The sequence below is a fragment of the Galleria mellonella genome, unplaced genomic scaffold (genome assembly GCF_026898425.1).
Source record: "Galleria mellonella isolate WM207_F2 unplaced genomic scaffold, CSIRO_AGI_GalMel_v1 utg172, whole genome shotgun sequence".
NCBI lineage: Eukaryota > Metazoa > Arthropoda > Insecta > Lepidoptera > Pyralidae > Galleria > Galleria mellonella.
Window position 1 is genome coordinate 5535425 of NW_026442015.1, and position 22997 is coordinate 5558421.

General features: G+C 33.1%; 2 protein-coding genes across 6 annotated transcripts in view; one reads left to right on the forward strand and one right to left on the reverse strand.

Annotated features, from left to right (window-relative positions):
- LOC113513538 (zinc finger protein swm) overlaps positions 1-9562 on the reverse strand; it is a 33873-nt gene extending 24311 nt beyond the window's left edge. Inside the window, exons 1-7 of one of the 5 annotated variants that reach the window (XM_052892993.1) lie at positions 9310-9561; positions 3547-3665; positions 2784-2915; positions 1974-2200; positions 1234-1308; positions 1009-1103; positions 438-539 (exon numbers count right to left, since the gene is read on the reverse strand). In XM_052892993.1, the coding sequence (XP_052748953.1) occupies positions 438-539; positions 1009-1103; positions 1234-1308; positions 1974-2200; positions 2784-2915; positions 3547-3665; positions 9310-9368 (809 nt within the window). In that variant the 5' untranslated portion in view covers positions 9369-9561. Of the gene's footprint in view, positions 1-437; positions 540-1008; positions 1104-1233; positions 1309-1973; positions 2201-2783; positions 2916-3546; positions 3666-9309 lie in introns of all 5 variants that reach the window. The other 4 variants (XM_052892994.1, XM_052892995.1, XM_052892996.1 and 1 more) reach the window with 4 other exon arrangements.
- Positions 9563-16899: 7337 nt separating this feature from the next.
- The window catches only part of LOC113509496 (acetyl-CoA carboxylase), an 80536-nt gene continuing 74438 nt past the window's right edge, over positions 16900-22997 (forward strand). The window contains exon 1 of the mRNA XM_052892987.1: positions 16900-17147. Coding sequence (XP_052748947.1) covers positions 17054-17147 — 94 coding nt within the window. The 5' untranslated portion in view covers positions 16900-17053. The remainder of the gene's footprint in view (positions 17148-22997) is intronic.

A 22997-nucleotide genomic window follows, 5' to 3' on the forward strand; every position in this document is an offset into this window, starting at 1 on the left:
ATACGATACATCTGTGACTATAACAACTGATAATTGAACAACTGAGTATTTTTTATTTAATTCTTATTTCTCTATGACCGTTCTCCAACTTAAGTTAGCCTAAAATAAAAGTGTTGCCATAGCAAACACTTAAAAATGGACCAAAATATTATGGAGTTACTATAAACAAAACTTAAATCCTGCCTTGGACCACTCATAAAATTGCTATGATCCGTGATTGTTACAAATATAGATACAAATAACGTATCTGTGTGCGTGACAATGTGCATGTATGTAGTTTGGAGTTAACCAAAAAAACAATGAATTACATGGAAGGAATGATAAAATGAAAACTGTAAATCCCTTTCCCCCCTACCATCCGGTGTTAAGTCCGCCATATGTACATAGAATTTTACTGTGCATTAAAGTTTAAATAAATAAATATGTTGTGCACGGACCTGGAACGGGAGAGCCTGTCGACGCGGTCGGCGCGGTCGGCGGCGGCGGGCGGGCTGCGGTTGCGGTAGCGGCCGCGCGGCGACGGAGACCGCGACGGACGTCTGCAACCAACGCAACAATGATACACATCGTGACGCACTTAATTCGATATGTATTTACCAGAAGGAGGCTTTATACAAGTCATTTGCTTGGGTACCTCTGTCCCATTCGTGTTTCTACGTCTTTCGGTTTGAAGGGTGGGATAAGGCAGTGAATTTCGTCCAAGATACAAGACGAAAAAGTATATGTTGGCGGGGCACCAGTGAGGGATGATAAGTGAAATAAAAGGGCAGGTCAGTTAGTCCATCGTGATGAATACACCTTGAATTCAGCACGAGTTCCAGGGGGAACCACGTGGAGGTCGACCTGATACGGTATATTGCTAGCAATGGGACTGACAGTTCACATTATTAACAATACCTTTTCCCCCAGTTATGATAAATTCACTAGGAATTAACTACGACGGTTTTCAAGGATAACCACGTGGAAGTGGACGTGCTAGGGTGGGGCCGCTAGTCCCCAAGTCCGTACCTGCGCACGTGGTCGTGTCGCTCGTCGTGTCTCCGCGCGCGCCTCCTCTCCCACGACACGGAGCGCCGCCGCCTTCTGCCCTCTCCTTCACGCAGCTGAGGACAAGCGGTTCATTAATAAATATATGCAGGAAACCGGTGACAATACTCAGCAATTTAAATTAAGAACATTGACATATATTAGTAAGACAATAGTAGTAAGCATTTTTTATGAAAGCGTACTTACAGAATCCCCACGTCTATCTCGTCTCCTCGGCGGTTGATCGACTGGCTCTTTTAGTAGCTCGGTCAATGGCAATACCTGTAATTAAAATTATGAAATATGTAAACACCAATGAAAGACACATATGTTGGATAACAGTGATGGATGAAGATAGGTGAGGCTGTGAGCAGGGTTTTTTTATTGGATGATAAAGGAATGGTAACCCTATCTGCGTTAATGAGTGATAATGGAATGGTAACCCCGCCATCGATATCATCGCTCACTGGTGCCCCGCCAGTGTATTACTGGCGGGGCACCAGTGAGCGATGACAAGTGAGGATGAAAAGGCAGGTCAATTAGCCCATCGTGACGAATTCCACTAGAATTAACCACGATGGTTTCCAGGGGAACCGCGTGGAGGTCGACCTGATTGGCTATATTGCTAGAAATGGGTTAATTAGACCCTATTACTAACAATCCTTTTCCCCCACACTATGTGCGTTATCGGTATACGCTGGTGGGGTACTATTGAGGTATAATAGGTGAGAATGAAAAAATAAGCCAGTTAGCTCACGTAAGCAGGGCAGTTAGCCCATTGTTAAAATTAAACAATAATTAATCACAACGGTTTCTAGGGGGAATCTCTTATTGTTTGTATTGAAAAGGAATTGTTAGTAATGGTAGTCTCTTTCCATCGGACACGCCATGTTAGTATGTTAGGCACAAAATGATATTAATGTATACATAAAGAAGGCTGTGGATACCTTGACTAGAGTTTGTTCATGATGTGGCGGGCGGGTGGCGGCGCCAAAGTGTGCGGGGGCGGGGGCGGAGTTGGTGTTAGAGTTGTTGTTGTTGTTGGCGGTGGCGGTGACGGCGGCGGTCGCGGGCGGTACTGCCGCCATGCGGGTCACCACCATGCGGTGCCGGGGGGGCCTGCCCGCGTTCAGCGACGGGTTCGCATTGTTCTCCTCCGTCGTACCATTTGGGGCTGCAAAAAAAGTTTTGTTAAAATATTGCTATTTCATGTTGTAACAATATAGGTCTTAAGTTATTAAAAGTAAAGAATCAACATGAACCCTGGAAGGGGACAGCAATCACATTAATAAATATTTCATAAAGTACATAACTAAATTTTTACATTATATATATGTATCGCCGATTAACATAAAATAAATAAAACATTATTACATTGAAACAAATAGGTAAATATAATTAAATTTTCTCATTAAAAAATTCCTGTAGTGTAAAATAACTTTTTGGAATTAAATATTTTTTTAGAGCTATTTTAAACTTTTTACACAGGATTATATACTTTAATCAAATTTTGTACACAGGATAGTTTATTACCATGAAATGTTTTCCGAAATTTCGGAGCCAAACGAAACACAAATTTGATGTACACAGCCGTTTGGAAATAATAAAAATAAAACAGACTTTTATGATAGGATGTATGACGAACCGAAATGTTAAATTCCATTTATTCGATTTTAGTATAAACAAAAACACGAAACTGACGAAAGAATTTCATTTCATGGTAGCGCAGATATATAGCCAATAATGAATGTACTCACGATGATTCTCAGTGTCGGCCTCCGTGTCGGGATCGGGCGCGGCGGGCGGCGGCGAGGGGCGCTTCTCCACTGGTTTCAGGTACTCGTGGCTGTCCAGCGATTTGAACAACATATCCACGAACGGTTTCGTTTCTGTTCACAATTGTAAGTTATATTATTTTCAGATCACCATACACAATGTGATCTCTTATAACCCTAGCACACAGGGGGGGGAAGGATTGTTAGCAATGGAGTTTGACATTGCTAGCAATATGCCCTATCTGGTCGACCACCACACGTGGTTCCCCCTGGAAACCACCGTGAACAATTTTTGTTGAATTTGTCACGATGGGCTAACTGACCTACTTCATCCTCACCTATCATCTCTCACTGGTGCCATGCCGGTGTATACCGATAGCGCGGGTGGGGTTACCATTCCATTAAAAAAAAAATACCCTGCTTACATCCTCACCTATCTTCATCCATCACTGTGATCCAACACACAACTGGTTTTTTTTTAGTATTGACTCATCATGTCTATATATATAGCTGTGTGGTCCCAGATTAGGGCACCCCTTCCCTTAATTTTATGGTCGAGCGATAGGCGCGAGCTTTCCTCTTAAAATATCATCAAAATTTACCTTCGATTGCCAACCCACATGCCAAGCATTGCAACTATTGGCAATACCTTCTAAAGAGACAGGATATGTTCAGGATTGAACGGTATATTATATACAGTCATGGTTAAAAAATGAACATAACTTTTAAGAATAATATAACTCACCATGCTGCAGGAACACGTCGAGCTGGTCGAGCATGCCGTCGCGCAGCTCGTCTAGAGGCTTGTCCTTTTTCACGAGCGCGTACACATACTTGGCGAGTGCCGCCGGGTCCGCATCACATCTGTAACACGGATAAAGTAGGATAATCTTTATTTAACTACTAGCGACTCGCCCCGGCTTCGTATGGTTTTGAAAATAAAGTATAGCCCATGTTATTAGCTGAATGTAGCTATCTGTAATTTTTTAAATCATTACAGACAATAAAAAAGTGGCATATATTTTTAGATAATAGATTATATTCATAAATTTAAATTGTGTTCCAAAAAATAAAATAAAAAAGAATTCAATTGTGACAAAACCAGTCATTTTTATTTTAAAACTGAACTACTCATTTTGTTAAACGTTCTTTGGGATGTAAGTATATCCTTTAATACATATACATGTGAATCACTTTTATTTGGAATTTTCCTTGGTTATATTTTTGATTAATAATATTCTTTAGAAATAAATCACTATCATGCAATTATACATACATAGTGAGTAGTGTAATGTTTTTAAAACAATTTATACATATCTTATCGAGCGGCGTCGATAAAGGATGTATTTATTACCTAACGTTTTCATTCCTTGTTTACTAGTGTTACGTACGTTCATAGCTTATCTGTACATAATGAGTTGTAACTGTTAAGTAATCTGTGGCTTAGTGTCAAAATTGCAATATTTTTATTATAATAAGTCAAGAGTAGTGTGGTATAATGCAAAATCCCATGGTTATTTATTTGTCTGTCTGAACAATTTAATTTCAAAAAATACTAATACAGAATTTTACATAGTCTGATTGTCATAATCTATGTTTATAATAAATCTGTAGAGAGGTCAATTCTGTACATGAAATATATTTCCAAAATAACTATCAGGCGGTGATTAGTGATCGATACTGATGCCAAAAATGCAATCAGTAAAATTTTTGTCAGTCTGTCTGTATGTTCGTTATAGAAACAAAAACTACTCGACGGATTTTAACGAAACTTGGTACAATTATTCTTCATACTCCTGGGCAGGTTATAGTATACTTTTCATCACGCTACGATCAATAGGAGCAGAGCAGTGAAGGGAAATGTTAAAAATGTCCAACCGTGCGACGCCGGGACGGGCCGCTAGTACATCATATTATTAAAGTTATTTAGTACTTTTTTGTAAGTAGTAAAGCTATATAGAAAAAAGAAAGAAATTTACTAATTCAAATAAATTTAAGCACTTTAATAGATTCAAGCATTTTTTAATGTCATTTTTTTATTACCAGCAATTCGGAATTCAATTTCAGCCAAGAAGAACAGACAAGAAATTCAGCCGTTGCTTTTTCCAAAAAGTTTAAAAATCTAAAAATAATAATATATAATTAAGTTATTTTTATATAATTAAACTTTTAGTATTAAGTATTTAAAATCAATTAAATACTGAATACAATAAATGTGAAAGTGTTTATTACCGTTTGGCTCCTTAACGGTACAATCAATTAAGACGAAATGTGGCATGCACATACCATTTGATATAGAGAAGAATATTGGCTGCTATTTAATTTTTTTTTATGCAACTTAGAATGGCAAACAAGCTGACGGCTCACCTGATGAAAAGTGGTAACAATCGCCTATAGACAAGAGCGGTACCATGGACATAACAGAGTATACTGTTTCACCCATGATACCCTCCATGCGTTGCCATTCCTGAGGGTTCAGGTGCTATTCCTCTGTACCCAGTAACTTCACGCCATATCCCACCCTTCAAACCGAAACACAGCCATGCAAACACAACTGCTTCACGGTCGAAACACGAATGGGACAGTGGTACCCAAGCAAACGACTTTTGTACAAAGTCTCCCTTTCTTACAACAAAAATCATAGTTTTCACAACAATGGAATAAATATACTTGTGTATGTTGTAACCACAAAAAAGGCACAACTCAGTGTTTAACTTTGCCCTTTTGGACAAAACATGTTTTTTTATGAACTTGTAATCAGTTACAAGATACATATTTATACCAGTAAGAGGTACCTACCCCAATGAGAGAGGGGATGAAAGGGATTGTTAGTAATGCAGCCTGCATTACTAACAATCCCTTTACCAGTACCATTGCTAGCAATATACCCTATTAGGTCGACCTCCATGTGGTTCCATCTGGAAACCATCGTGCTGAACTCCAGATGTATTCATCACAATGGGCTAACTGACTTGCTTTTTCATTCTCACCTATCATCTCTCACTGATGCCCCGCCAGCATATATCGTTAATGCAGATGGGGATACTGTTCAATTATTATCCATTAAAAAAAACCTATGACAGGAAAATCAAACATTATACATCAATTGCTTTATCGATTCTGTGTTAAAATTAGTCGCATCGTAATTTATGCGAGCAGATTGGAACATCTGCGAACGAAAATAGAAGCTCAGTCTCCTTTGGTATTATTTATTTTTAAATGTTAAGGGAGGTCAATTACTATTAATATATAAGGAATGGAAAGTGAAACAGTAGAATGAGGCTTCAAGAAACAACTTGGAGTTGTTCTTTTTATAATCGGTGGTTTTGTTCTATACAAGTGTAGCAATCAGGCATACGGTCCACTTGATAACAAGCAATCACAGATATTTTTAATGGCAGGATATCAAAGCCATGACCATTTTGTGTATTATGGGAGACTACCCTTCAATAGTGAAGGGATTGTTAGTAATGTGGACTACTAGTCCCATTGCTAGTAATATACTCTGTAAGGTCGACGTTCACACGGTCCCCCTTAGAAACCATCGTGCTGAATTCAAGGTGCATTCATCTATTCACTAACTGACCTGTCTTTTCATTCTCACCTGTCATCCCTTACTGGTACCCCGTTAGCGTATACCGTAAGCACGGGCGCGAGTTACCGTTCCATTATCATTCATTAGAAAAACGCTTGGCAGGGGGAAAAGGAATTAATAGAAATGAGGACCAGCAACCTCATCACAACTTATATATCCTACGAGGTCCAACTCAATACTCTCTCCCCTTAAAATTATTGTGTTTAATTCCTGATATATTCATCAGGAAGGATCAATTGACCTACTTCATAAAATACTAATAGTGTAGATATATTTGCCATTTAATTTTCATTACATAAAAACCCTGGAGGCAAAGGCAACAGTCTAATGTTACTTAATAAATGGTAAACAAAGTTTTTATCACAATGTTATTAAATCATAACCTAATAACGCATATTTTGTAATTTATCAGTAATTATGCAAATGAATCTTTTTTTTTAGTTATTTATTATGTAAAAAACTTTATCAGTTTAAAGAAAACAGCAGACTTAAGTTAGGAACTCATTGCAAAAGTGATATTACACAACATGTTAGTATATAGTTACAATATCTATATATTACCTCAAATATCAGTAATCCAATATATGTCGAAATTAAGAACTGAATCGAAATTGTATGTATGACATGTATGGGCAATATCAAAGTGCGTGATGACCTTTTTCCCAAGGGAAAATAAGGCAATGTGAGTAACGGGGACTAGTAACCTATTGATAGCAAGCTGTCAGGCATCCTACTCACGGTCCACCTAGAAAACATTCTATTTCATTTTAGATGAATTCACTGATTTGACTTCATCCAAACATATCAACTCTCACTGGTATCATACTCCACCAGCATATACTGTTAGCGCAGGTGGGGTTACTATTCTATTATCACCTATTATGAAAATCTGTTTTTCAGAATTAACATTCAGAGAAACACAATATATTGGACAGATATCTATAATACCAATGCCTATAACATATTCTTTTCCATATCAAAGGGGATCCCAATAAAGATTCTAGATTCCTTTAGAAGTTTAGATAACAATTCTAGACCTGTAATAACCCATCTCTTTTCATTCTTTTTTATTGTTGTTTTTTTAATTATTATTGTTGGTAATAAAGACTATCTAAGGTTATATATATATATATATATATATATATATATATATATATATATATATATATATATATATCCTTAGATAGATAGTCTTTATATATAATTGAATCAAATAAACAGCCAAATGATTTAAATAAAATTTGATAAATATTGGATCATGCATTGATTGATTATATGCATTTGCATATTTGCATATGTATAAAACACACTGTCATAGTGATATTGCATATTTTCATACTTTTCCATCAATAGTGCTTAATTCAGTAGTTAAATTTGTAAGGTGTATTGCCAGGGTTCAAAGGAATTAAGAAGGTCAAAACATGTAGCAATGGCACTGGCCAAACCCTACTTAAAGAGGTTTCTGCAAAATGGTGCCAAATTTCAATTACTGTTCTCTAATGTCAAATGACTTTGTCATAGATAATTTTCAGTCTATAAATTAATATTACGTGACAAACGACACAAGTTTCTTCTAGAAAAATATTTAACACTTACAACAACTGATTGATTTGATTACAATATTTATTTATTATTATTTTTTATTCTAAATAGAAACATAAATTCTTTTAAGAAATAGCATTTTGATTGTTACATTGTGGTTTTGGCACAAGGATGATTTTGTATATGTTTTGTGCATACTTCACCCTTTTTAGTGCATATTTTGGTATTATGATAGTGCATACAATCCAAAGTCTAATTATTACCTAACACAAGAACAGGGTTTTATAAGTTAAATCCTTGTTTCCTTTTTGTGGAATTATAATCTCATATATAGATTTCAGTAGTTATTTTTTTTTTTATTGGAAATCTAGTTTAATGGACAGTTTTTATGACATTGTATTTTTTTTAATGGGTGAAAATGGAATGGTAACCCCCGCTTGCACTATCGGTACACGCTGGAATGATAGTGTATTCATGATGTTGCCATTGTGTAAAAAAGTTAATACATTTCAAAATTTACTTTTAATCTCATGTGGTGTATGTGATATATTCAGATTATGACATACAAAACATAATAATATACAATATTCAACTAACATAAAACCTATTTTTAAAAGTATGCCATAGTTTTTTACTAAATAATTAGAGCACTGTTAAATGATATTAAATCAAAGGTGTTAGAAAGATGATAGGCTGTCAGAGGAAAGGACAGTCTCCTAAATTGTGTACATGGATAAGATGAGTAAGAAAGTGGGTAAAGCAAGAACATAATATACAGTTGAGGTCTATGACACATGATTCACTCTGCTTTCCAAATAAGGAGCTTCACATAAGTATACCAAATGGATAAAAGCAATTGAACTTCATTGAAAACACATATTTTTTTAAAAATGAGCACATTACTGGATATTTGGCAACCACAGTGGTATAATAGTATTATAATAAGAATGTTTGACAGAAGGACAATTTACAATCGTATCTGAATAAACTGAAATGTAATAACTTAATAAAAATATACCTATCATTGATGAAACTTAATCTATTTTTGTGCTCGGCAAAGATCTATAATTAAACTTATTTCATTAAAGGTATATCATTATGTAAATGCATATATAGCCTAATATTTTAATAAGAATATAGACCAATCATACACGATTATTAATGAAAACTAGTCAACATGTGAAATTCGAGTACAGCATGACAGATTATGCAAAAATAGAACGCGAAACCAATCAACATTTATTTGGAGATCTATATTTTATACAGAATATAAGATAATTTATTACATCATAAATATATATTTATTATTTCGATGTAAAGTGTTAAAGAAAACGTAAATAGTAGTAAATTAAAATGGCTGCTTATACTCACAGGGGTTCCAATATGGAAGTCAACCACGATTTAAAAGCGTCTGGATTTTCTATAATCATCTCGTCTACGTCAAATTATATCTATGCAGAATAATACATTCAAAGTATACGTAATTATATTATATTTTCGAGTTTACTTTATGGAAAATAATATAATATCTTGAAAATTATCTACGTTTGCACGTAACAATTATCACTTCACTTTACTTTTTTTAATTCGATTTCTGAATAATAATGACGTGATTTGACGTGCGTGCGCGTCAATGCCAGTATGACAATTCATTTATGTCAACTTTCAATGAGACAATTCATATTTTTTTATTTTGGAATTTTGGTTTGCGAACTTGGAAGCGTATACGATAAATGTTGACATTACTAAAATAAAAATTCTACTTTTTTAAAACTTGTATATTAATGACAAGTTTTCATCACGAATTCCATTATACAATGTATTAATTCCATGCCCCTAATGTTAGTATTTTTTCCACGATTATGTAAACTCTGAACCAGTTTTGATAAATTTGTTTAATCAATATGATTTTTCTCGTAATGGTCATTAAGTATTAAGAATGCTTTTTTAAGTTACGCATCAATTCCAGTGGGGGAGTTTGGTGCTCCACTTATGCACTAAAATGTAATAAATTATATGAGAACATTTTATGAAATGAAATAAAAGTATATTAGGAATTAAAGTTTCGTTAAAATTTTAAGCATAAACTGATATTTCTTACAATAAATAGTAAAAATATTTAAAAACAGACTTAATAGCAACCCTGTTTACCATCAGATAAGCCGTATACTTATTTGCTACCAAAGTTCTATAAATAAAAACCTCATATCATATCTAATATATAAAATTCTCATGTCGCGGTGTTTGTTACCAAACTCCTCCGAAACTACTTTACTGATTTTTATGAAATTTTGTATGCATATCGAGTAGGTCTGGGAATCGGCCAACATCTATTTTTCATACCCCTCAATCATAAGGGTGACCCACCCCTAAATATTAATTTTTATTTTTTTGACAAAAAAAAATATTTTTATTTTGTTATGATTAAGCATTTAAAAATACATGCAAATTCAAATTTTCACCTTTTACGATCAACCCCTGTTTAATCATCGTGATTTTTATATGCCGCAATAGGGTTGCAAGATGGCAATAGAATATATTAATTGTAGTACGGGAAATTATCACGCATAGTTCTCGAAATATTGTATATGATTAAACAATGTTTGCCGAGTCAGCTAGTTTTAGTATAATATTTAATAAGGGTCCTCCTTAGAGGATAGACTTTAGTTTTTTATTCTGCAATTAACAGGTAGTAGAATAATTATTTTAGTATATGACAAAATACTCAAAGTTTTACTTATTTTTTTAGTTATTTGTAACTTAGTTTCTACGAGTACATTATGATCAATGTTTATTATTTTTACAGCTCTACCAAATCAGATGATTTTTTTGAGTAAAACTTTTTTATTTCTGGATCTCTATCATTTAATAGATTTTCTATTTGTTAGGGACTAATTTTACTCATAGGGCACTTTAAACACAGTGGTTAAAAATTTTAAATTTTGATGGTTGATGCATTTTACGATGTAAACTCTAGAGAGCTAAACTAAGAGGTGAAATAAGGAATGAATGTTTTTTTTTATACCAAAAAGGTGCCAAACAAGCATACAGACCGTTTGAAGATAAACGGTCACTGTAACCTATGGGCGCCTGCAATACTATGGTCGTTACACGCGCATTGTTGACACTGAAGAATGTTCAATATAACCTTTTTGAAGAACTCTATACTGTAGTCTCTGGGGAAACTTCGGCAGGGGGTCCATTCCGCAACCTAAGCGTTCACGAAAGGAAATTTCTTTGAAACCGCATTGTTTGCGACAATTTAGGTTCAAGTGTGTGAACATGAATGTGGTTGTATAGAAATCCGATATTTTCAAAATTAGAATCATAAAATTTTATGTACAGGTTTCTGGATAAATAAGTACAAGTTTCAGTGTTTCTGAAAATATATAGCCTAAAAGAGTGAAATAAGGGTTGAAAGTTAACATGGGAAATTCGTCATTAAAGTTTCTAAATACATACATAATACGTCGTTTTCGGAAATTTAACTCCAAACGGGAAAAATGGAGTGGAAAATTATTAGTTCTTATGAATTATTACTATTTGTATTATAACTATTTGAATGTCTTGATTGAACTAATAAAAATGCATTTAAAAGTTTTTGAAAATTCCATCTCCCAAACGAGAAAACGGGTGACATTTTTTTTTTTAAATTTTTGTTTCGAAGTTTCAACACGTTTGTATAGACATATTCGTTAAAAAAAATTATAATAATTATAATTATATACAAGTATACACTAATAGGTGCATATAATGAAATACAAAATGCCTCAAGATCTTCCCTTAGGGAGGTGCAAGAAATACGTTTTATTTATACAAACTTTATTGTCATCGTTAAGATTGTACCTACAAATAAAACGCATTTCTGTAGTGTATTAACGATAATAAAACTTTATATAAATACATATATTATTTCTACTTAATACACTGCTAAATAATTTCATATTATTTTAACAGATACATATTAGTGTAATTTGCAAATACAAACTATAGCATATTGATCCCAATTCTAACCTAATACCTAACTGTTGTTTCGTGAATGAAATAAAAAAAAAGTGAATTGTCATTGGCAATGGATTAGATTGTTATCGATATTAAATTCAAGAGTTGTCTTACTGTTTATTTATTTTTTATTCAATTGAGCAAAAAAAAAAAAAAACGGTAAACGCTTTTTATTTTTATACTATTGTTTTTTTTGTTTATTTTGTTCTTGTTTTGTATGCTACTGTGTGAGTCGCATGATTCTTTGAATAAATTATTTCTTTCTTTCTTTCTTTCTATTAGAACGTGCAAATAAAAAGTAATAATAAATAAAAATTTTGCCACCCACAAGGAAAGTCGATTTTAATTGTGACACAACCAGTTATACTGATCTAAAAACTGAACTGAACTACTAAACTAAACTTAAATTCTTACCGATTTTGATAAAATTTCTATGCGATCAATTTATAAGTATATCCTTTCAGATAAAAAGAGTTTTCCAAATCGGTTTACAACTGACGGAGTTATGAGGTAACAAGCATGAAAAAAAAAATACAAACGAAACGAGAACCTCCTTTTTTCGGGCGAAACAGTATACTCTGTTATGTCCATGGTACTACTCATGTCTATAGGCGATGGTTACCACTTTCCATCAGGTGGGCCGTCAGCTTGTTTGCCATTCTAAGTTGTATAAAAAAAAATGTTCTTAGGTAGATTCTTAGTTTTACGTTACTCTAATAATTGTGATAGACACTGCTACCCATCTCTCGTTTTCCCTTTGTCGCCTTTTACGATACTCACTGGAAAGGAAGGGGTGGTCTATGCCGGGACCGACACGGCGATACATTACGAATATTATGTATTAATTTTTTTTTTTTTTTATGCAACTTCGAATGGCAAACAATCTGACGCCGTCCACCTGATGGAGAGTGATAACGGTCGCCTATAGACATGAGCAGTATCATCGGCATAACAGAGTATACTGTTTCGCCTATGATACCCGCCATGCGTTGCCATTCCTGAGGACTCAGGTGTTATTTCTCTGTACCCAGTAAATTCACGCCATATCCCACTCTTCAAACCGAAACACAGCCATACAAACACAAGTGTTTCACGGTAGAAACACGAATGGGACAGAGGTGCCCAAGCAAACGACTTTTGTAGAGTCTTCCTCTGGTAATATAGATATTAGGTTATACCAAAAATATATATATATATATATATATATATATATATATATATATATATATATATATATATATATATATATATATATATATACACCTAGGGTTGTAATAAAAAAAATACGAATTTGATAGACTTTCTTTTATTTATCTAATTTAAATCAATACTATTAAATATTTTAACATTCCCGCTTGTTTATGATAATTTTTGTTTTTTAATAAAAAAAATTATACAACATAAAAATATTTTTACGTCAAATAATGACAAACAAAAAGTATTCGTACACTTATAAAATTTGTAAGTAAATGAATATTAAAAAAATATTAATACTTTGTTGGACCACCGTTAGCATTGATGATAGCTTGGAGTCTCTGCGGCATCGAATCAACTAGTTTGAAAATATAAGAAGACGGTATCAATGCCCATTCTTCGCGAAGCGCAATTTTTAGTGTTTCTTTACTCGAAATTGGTCGATTTATTTTATTATCGAGATAATCCCACACATGCTCTATAATATTAATATCAGGTGATTGAGGAGGGGGGGAGCGTTGAACAGGATCCATGCTTTAGTATTCCATGCTTTATGGTCATTATCTTGTAAAAATATCCAATTATTGTTAAAACCCATTTGAGCTGCACTAAAGAGAAGATTCTCTTTTAAAATATTAATATACGTTTTGTGATCCCTAATTCCATCAATAAATGCAAGTTTTCCCACCCCAAAAGCACTCATGCAACCCCATACAAATACTGACCCACCACCGTGTTTTACCGTTGGACATAAATTTTCTTTCTTATATTCCATATTAGGTTTTCTCCATACCATATGATGTCCATCCGATTTGAAAATGTTTCGATTCATCTGAGTAAATAACAGTTTGCCAAAAATGATTTTTTTCATTAATATATTTTTTTGCGAATTCTAATCTTTTTTTTCTATTAATATAATTTACCCAATACTTTTTACGCGCAGTTCTTCCATGATTATCGTTACTACGTAATACGTTCCGAACGGTACTGACAGAAATATGGCAATCATTGATATTATTAATTTCTTGTAACACTCGAGCGGCACTAATTTTTGGATTTTTTTTTACACAATTTAAAATTTTCCAATCCAATCGAGGCGTGATTTTTGATGGACGCTCCACCTCTGGGTTTGTTTTTTAGTGTTTTAGTAATAGAAAACCGATCAATTACAGTCTGTACGGTTGAACGTGGTCTATTGACAAATTTTGCAATTTCACATAATGATTTGCATTGATTATGCAAATTAATAATTATTTTTCTCTCCTCTTCACTCGTTTCTTTTGCTTTACGACCATTTTTGTAACTAAACACGTCTATACTTGTCACGAGTGCAACTAAAACGTCTAATATCTATACCTACGTATTAAAAATGACCTTGGCATTGTAGGCATATGAAAAATTCGATTGAATAAATGATTTATACAGAATTTCATTTAAAAAAGAATCGGTATACATGATTGATGAGGATGAATGTACGAATACTTTTTGTTTGTCATTATTTGCTTAGTTAACGTAAAAATATTTTTAAGTTATATAATTTTTTTTTTAAAAAACAAAAATTATCATAAACAAAGTGCGGGAATGTTAAACTATTTAACAGTATTGATTTAAATTAAATAAATAGAGGAAAGTCTATCAAATTCGTATTTTTTTTATTATAACCCTAGGTGTACGAATACTTTTTACACTCACTGTATCTTTATAACAATTTATGCAATCGTCAGACTTTACTCTTGTGTTCGTTTTATATAAATTTTGTCAATATTGAACTTGCTATTGTTTTTTTTTTTCTGAAGAAACAAACACAGGACATTTTACAGAGTGCTATTTAATCTTAAACCATAGGGGGGGGGGGGGGGGGGGGGGGGGTTGTTAGTAATGTGGACTACCAGTCCCATTGCTAGCAATAAACCCTATCAGGTCGATCTCCCCGTGGTCCGTCCTGGAAACCATCGTGTTGAATTCCAGGTGTGTTTATTACGATGGACTGATTTGCTTTTTCATTCTCACCTATCATCGCTCACTAGTGGCTTGCTAGCATATACCGTTAGCACAAGCGGGGTTACCATTACATTATAATCTATTGAAAAAAAGAAAAAACCATAAGATTAAATATGTTTAAATTAAGTACACCTTGTACTATGGGTATTTTTTAATGCATGATAATGAAATGGTAACCCTGCCCGCGCTATCGGTATACACTGGAGTGACACCCGTGAGGGATGATTGATGAGGATGGAAAGGCAGTTCAGTTAGCTCATTGCGACGAATTCCACTAGAATTAAGCACGATTGTATCCAGGAGAAACCATGTGGAGGTCGCCCGGTGTATTGCTAGCAATGGGCCTCCTGTGGGGGGAAAGGGATTGTTAGTATTGGTGACTGAGAATCCCATTGCATATACCCAACCAGGTCGACCTCCTCGCGTTTCTCCCTGGAAACTATCATGGTTAATTCCTGATGAATTCATCATGATGGGCTAACTGGCCTGTTTTCATTCTCATCTATCACCCTTCACTGGTGCTCCGCCAGCGTATCCCGTTTGCGCAGACGGGGTTACCATACCATTTTCATTCATCAAAAAAAAAATGGGCCCCCCGTACAATGGGTATTAGAAAATTAACAGGTATACTTGTATACATTTGTTTTTATATTATTATATTATGCGTAGCAAACGTAGACCAATACAAACAGGTGTGCTCATGAAGATAAATCTTGGTATTGTGCTGGAATCGAACACGCGACCACCGAAAGGGGAGGCGGTGTGCTATTAAGGCCGTAAAATTTGCTTGTTAAACAAATTATGGTTTTTCTTTCTTTTTTAACTATAAATGAGGGAAAGTTCACAATACGGTTATATTTATCTTTTACGTTATATCTACCTTCGTCAATACTGAACCGATTTTAATATTTCTTTTTGCAATCGACAGACTTAAATCTTATGTCTCATCTCAATTATATCAAGATTTAAGTCAAGCGAAAATTGTTCAACTCTAATATTTTTAATTTATGTTCATATTTATACCATTTGGGCCCTGTGGCAAATTCTTTTGATGGGGCCTTTTAAGTAAAAAAAAATACTTTTCAAGTAAAATAAAATACTTAGGTACAATGTAAAAAAAAAAAAAAAATTCTGAGCTAGCGGCCTCTTGAGCCGGGGCCCTTTTGGGTCGGGGGCCCGTGGCATTTTGCCAGCCCTGCCACCCTATTGTTACGTCACTGTTGTGTACATATTAGATATTAGAAAAGCGACGCGTGAGTGTTGCCTGAGACCTGCGTGTTATCTAGAAGTTTTTAAACCGTTTGCATCATAGCAACGAGCTACATTCACTCGGTATATTGACATTTAAAGAGTGTTCCCATTTTAGTTTACGCGTGATAATATAGATTTTATCAAAAAACAAGTTCACAGGGATCATTCGTACGATAACCCAAACAACTTATCAAACAGCGCTTTATTTAGCATCTTGCGCCCACGCTGTTTACGGTCCAATTCGATGCAAGGACAAATTCACAATAGGCAGATCCAAACAAAAATATTTCAGACTTTCAGTGTATTTTTCTATATAGTTATGTGTGTACTCTACTTTCTTTTTATTACTTAATTGATTAACTTAAACCTTTTGTAATGTTATAACGAATAAAAAAATATTGTGCAAGGTTTTATAGGTTGAAGTACGATTATTTATTTTACAATACAGTCAGCTTACAGCGCTGAACGATTGAATCGACGTGAACTCTAATTTTAAAACTGAATGATTTACCTATATTGTTTTGATCACTGGGAATGACAGTCGTTGTCAAACGTTTGGCGGGAAGACGTTGGTCTTTTGTATTTTTTTTAAATAATATATTTTTTTATTTGCATATTTACATGGATGTGATTAATTAGTGTTGTGGTGAAGTGCCGTCGAATATTTATGTTCAACATTGCTGTATTTATAGGAATAGTAGTTATTTGTTATTTTTACAAACTGTTCAGTAAACAACTACAGCGAAAAATCGATCGTGAGCGTAAGATCTTTTGTTTTTGTATATTTTATTTATAAATTAATAGATCTATTTTCGATATATATAACATGTTTTGCCCCCTAATGTTATTTACTGGGTTTATTTATTTATTGGGATAAAAACTATCTTATCTCTCGAGTTCGAGTAAACTACACCTTTATTAAAATTTTATTAAAATCGGTTGAGCGGATTCGGAGAATAGCGTGAATGGACATTTTTATATATTAAGATTTATTAAGTAAATATAAAAAATAAACAAGTTAAAAAGTGGAAACCAAAACAGGATTGCCAAACATCTTCAAAAAAAAAAAAAAAGAATAATGCGTCTAATACGATAGTATCAGAGAGATCGACTCCGAACCGATCTGTTTATTTTCACAAATAGCAAATCGAAATTTGAGGTCGAAAATATAGATCTTGACATAATAAATCGAATCGAAACATTAAAACGCTTTTACAAATGTAACTACTATCCACCTACCTATTTCCTTTGTTTTTAATATAGTATTTAATTTAAAATATAATAGACACAATATAGTAATCCATAATATTGTAAATATAATAAATTAATAATCATTACACTAGATTTTTTTTTATTCTAACAATTCCTTTACTTTGTCAACCAGTAGGTGTCCGCTTTAATAACCATGGACGAAAAATGCTTAATTTAAATATTTTTTCGTCCATGTTCAATAACGAGTTAATTTTTTCTCTTTAAGAAACGGCAACTTTAATCGTGACAACATTAATAGACTACCTAGTGTGATAGTGATATTTGTACTGCGATTAGGTCACAGTATCTAATCTCACTTTTATTATCTATTTTAAAACTAATAAAATGCACCGCGGAAAGAAAAGTGCATCGTAGCTCAAATGTCTATATTCATAGAGATTATAACGTAGTGATTATTTGTTCTGTGGTAGAGACGTTCGATTTTGAATTTTTGAATTTAGAACGTGAAATCGGGTGATCCCTAATAGCTGTTCTTAATGATTAGTTGTTGTGCAAAGATTAATGACAACTTTAATCGTTAAATTATTATAAAATAAACATAGGAGTAAATAAATTGTATTAATTACAAACAATTATCCAAATCGGTTCAGAATTTTGCTTCGTAAACGCGTAACATAGCCACAAAGATGTGAGAATTTCTTATTTTTATGATACATATGTTTCTATATATGTTTAAAGATTAAATAACTTAGTATGGTTCCTCATCTGTCCTCAAAAAATTTCAATTCAATTCAGAGAATATCGCGACATTCCATCGATGTTATGTGATTAAACGTAGTGACAGTATTATAATTATATTATTTATCCCAACTTATGTTTTGTGAATAAAATAATTATCGCACGCAATTCATTTAGCTTTTATTGATCTAACTATTCTATTATTGTAGTTTAAAATGGGAAATACCTTCGCAAGAAGTTAACATAAATGTTATCAATTTATATAATAAAATCGTAACTGGTCGCTGTCTGTACATGAAAGATATAAAAGAAAAACTATTATAGGAGGGGGCTTTATGAACGCAATAGGACCCAAAACAATGATTTTCTGCATTTTCGTCTGTTTGTCTGTATGTTTCGCTAATCTCAGTAACCGCTTTAAATGCGGTTTTCACTAACGCGTTGTGGTTTGCTCCACTTAACATTTATTGTTTTATTTCAATCGGTTTGTAAATAAACAAAATATATCAATCTAAAGAATCACATATAAAATGTTATAAAATAACCGATCAGTTGTATTAGCTGAAACTGTTTTTTAATATATGTATTGATTTTCGAAAATTCTGTCTTCTCGTGCGAAGCCGGGTCGGATCGCTAGTCATAAATATGCTTCTGTTCTATTTGAGCCGTACCTTTTTAAATGCCAGTTAAAAGTTGTCTGTAGCCTCAAATAATATATGTAATTGTACTGCCATTACACATAAATAAATAAATTATCGTCACTACATAATCGATAAAACATTATGTATGCACGATTGAATGTAAATATGTTTGTACTATGACATATTCATTGGCATTTTGGTTAGAATCGTTAAATTTGTGTATAAATTTAATTTGATTATTGTAATAAATTTCATTTGAAATGAATTACAATTTTATAAAAAGAAAACATATCAATTTCTTTCACTAACTTATCCAACATCTGTGTCGCAATTGCTAAGCTGTGAAATTCGAAACGCATAGATAGGTTTTTTTTTATGGAACTCAGCATTCCAAAATTTATATATCTATGGACTATAAAGCCTAATAAATTAAAAAAGAAACATCTGTGGTCCACATTAAAGGATAATTTACCATTTAAATTAAAAATGTGTTATAGATTTTTTTTAAAAACATACATATATTGATAGTGATACAAATTGATTTCGCCCCGCAAAAATAACGGCTTCAAAAGTGATAAGATTTTGATTAGTAATCTCATTTTTCTTTTTTTAAAATGAATTAAATATCGATAAATGACGAGATATATCGTAAAGTACATTTTAATTCTAAAAAAATAAACACTTCAATCGTGACAAAACATATGAAAACATTTGGATTTAGAACGCTGAATAGTATGTTTACATATACATATATTTTGTTACATAACACACAGTTTTTTGCTCCGTAAGTAAAATCCACGGTTATAGTTGTAAAACAAATATTTGTATGATTAATCAGAGAATATCGATGACAAAAATAATTATTAAGATCAGTTCAAAATTCGACGATTTGAGAAAACTCATTCATTAAAAATTTTGCCCAGAAATCGTATGATTCTTTTTAAAAACGAAAGAAACGCATCGATAAATGACGAACACGTTGAATTAAGAACACCAATTTGATAACTTATGACTAGGCTGTATGGGCCATGCTCTTAGTTTGTTCATTTTGGACGAATTTTAAAACAATAACAGCAGTATACCAATTTGAATTAAGAATGTTATCATATTTTGAATGAACGAATGAAATATTGTGCATACTGATTGAAAGGTAGGTAATATGGTGTTACAACACACTCTACCCGTTACGGGTGTACATGAACAAAAAGCTTTTATGTCTCAAAGATAATTTATTTTACAACAGACAGAATTTTAATCTGCAAATAAATATATAATAAATATATAAATAAATGTCCATATGAGAAAACCATAGATTATATTGACAGAGCGTCTCCATACAAATGCTCCAAGAAAAGCGGGACAACTTTTTCGTACAATTTTGCGTGATAAATAGTTATGATTCCTTTATGACTTCTATGTTTATTTTGTCTTATAAATTTTGCATCTTTTTAATAAAAACTATTAATTGCTGATAAAAATCTTTTTAATGTACCATAGACATAAAAAACTATTTTTTTATGAGGATTCAGGTGTTATTCCTCTTAGAATTCACGCCATATTTATACCAAAACACAGCCATGCAAACACAACTGCTTTATGATTACGAATATAGACTTTTGTACAAAGTCTGGTTTTATTTATTAAATAATTAAATATAGATATGTCAGGATAAATTAAGTTCGTAGTATATAGAACACTAATAAAAAAAAAAAAACAAGTCAGCTAATTGTCAAATTAACTGAGAAAAATATGACCTGTTTTGGAGACTCGATGCTCTATTTATATAATCTAAAGGGGAAAAGTATATCTATCGAATTAGATTACGTTTTACTTGTCTGGATGTAGATGAGTCACCGTGGATTTTTTTAAGGGATGGAAGTGAAATTATTTTTAAAGAGGGTTGACGTGAGGCAGGTGGCCGGTCGTAAAACTAAAAGCCAACTCTTTTTGTAATATGGATAAAAACATTACGCTGACCACAAATAAAAGTCGATTGCTTGGGTACCTCTGTCCCATTCGTGTTTCAACCGTGAAGCAGTTGTGTTTGCATGGCTGTGTTTCGGTTTGAAGGGTGGGATATGACGTGAATTTACTGGGTACATACTGGGTATTTACTGGGTGGGGGGTATCATGGGCGAAACAGTATACTCTGTTATGTCCATGGTACTGCTCATGTCTATAGGCGACGGTTACCACTTTCAATCAGGTGGGCCGTCAGCTTGTTTGCCATTCTAAGTTGTATAAAAAAAAATTGGGGTAAGAGTGGGAAGATGGTGGAAAAAAAACCAAGAGCTTGGTGTCAGATAAGTGAGACCTCAAAATAATCAGGCAAAAGTACTTATATACTCATATTATAGGGCATATTGAGTTCCATACACATGTTATTCGAGAAATATTTAATACATTTGTTTACTTATGTATTATTGTTTTAAGTATTTTTTTTTTATCTTTGTTTTCCTCTTTTTTACTTTATCTCTCTTATCGCAAATCGCAATAAAAACTTGACCTCGATTTTAAATTTATTCACAACAGAAAATATAGATAGGTAAATATGTTTATTAAGGTTCCGTATCCAATGTGTAATTAAATTAAATTAAATCTCTTCTAAATTTTTTTTGTCATTTTTAATGGTATGAATCCCCTCAAGATATTTTTTTATGCATGATAATGGTACAGTAATCTTGCCCGCACTATCGGACTATGCTGAGTGTTTTTCAAAAATGGCGTATTAAGGTTTAGGACAATGCGAGCGTGACATCTTTGGTTTTACAGGCGTCCGTAGGCTACGCTAATCTCATTTACCATCAAACGGTTCGTATGTCACCATAGTAATAAATATTGTTAAACACATAAAAATACAGTAAAAATTATACCTTTCTCTTTTTGTAAAATTCATAAATAATTCAATCTTCAAGCTGGCTCGCTATGAGTTAAGCAGAACTGAGAGATTTGAGTGCTAAAGGTCATTTCTACATAGTGATATCGATACCTACATTTCTTACTCTATCCATTTACATAATTTCTTTCATGAATATACGTTGCTTCTGGAGACTTTTGATTCCTCTTTCACGTATCTACGGATAGGAACTACCGTTTTTGAAAATGGAAGCATCGTCGGATAGACCTCATGATGATAGATTATCACTTATTATATTATCTATACTTATAATAAATCTGTAGAGAGGTCAATTCTGTACATGAAATATATTTCCATAATAACTATCAGGCGGTGATTATTGGTCGATACTGATGCCAAAAATGCAATCAGTAAAATTTTTGTCTGTCTGTCTGTATGTTCGTTATAGAAACAAAAACTACTCGACGGATTTTAACGCAACTTGGTACAATTATTCTTCATATTCCTGGGCAGGTTATAGTATACAGTCAAGGGAAATGTGTCTGTTACATCAAAACCACTGAACTGTGAGGAAGGACATAGGCTACTTATTTTAGGAAAAACGACGGAAACGCGGACTAAGTCGCAGGCAACAGCTAGTAAACAATAAACTGAGTGGTGACCATTTTGTGTTACTGTGGCACACACACGAAAGGAAAAGTTATGTTACTTCTTTTATGTTTTTTTTTATATAATATTTTATTTCTTTTTTTTTAAATGTGTAGCAATATCTGATGTTATTTTTGTGCTATAAGTGATGCGAATAAATTATATATAGCTATTGCTCAAATGCAATGCAGAAGATCAGTGGATGCAAGTGGCTCAGGACCGTTCCTTATAGCAGTCTATGGGGGTGGCTTATGTCCAGAAGTGGACAGATAAAAGTTGTCTTTAAGAGATCGTTTTTAATCATAAGGTCGCCCATAGTTTTCTCATTGTGATTATTTCTTGTAATTATTTATATATATAATAAGTTTACTATTGTAATCTTTTGGAGGAAACAACAATGATTATATATCTATCTATTAGTCTAGATCAGTGTTTCCCAATGGAGCCCACGCCTTACAATTAAAAAATGGACTCGAAGCGATTTTAACCCTCTTGCTCCGGATCATTTAAATGCA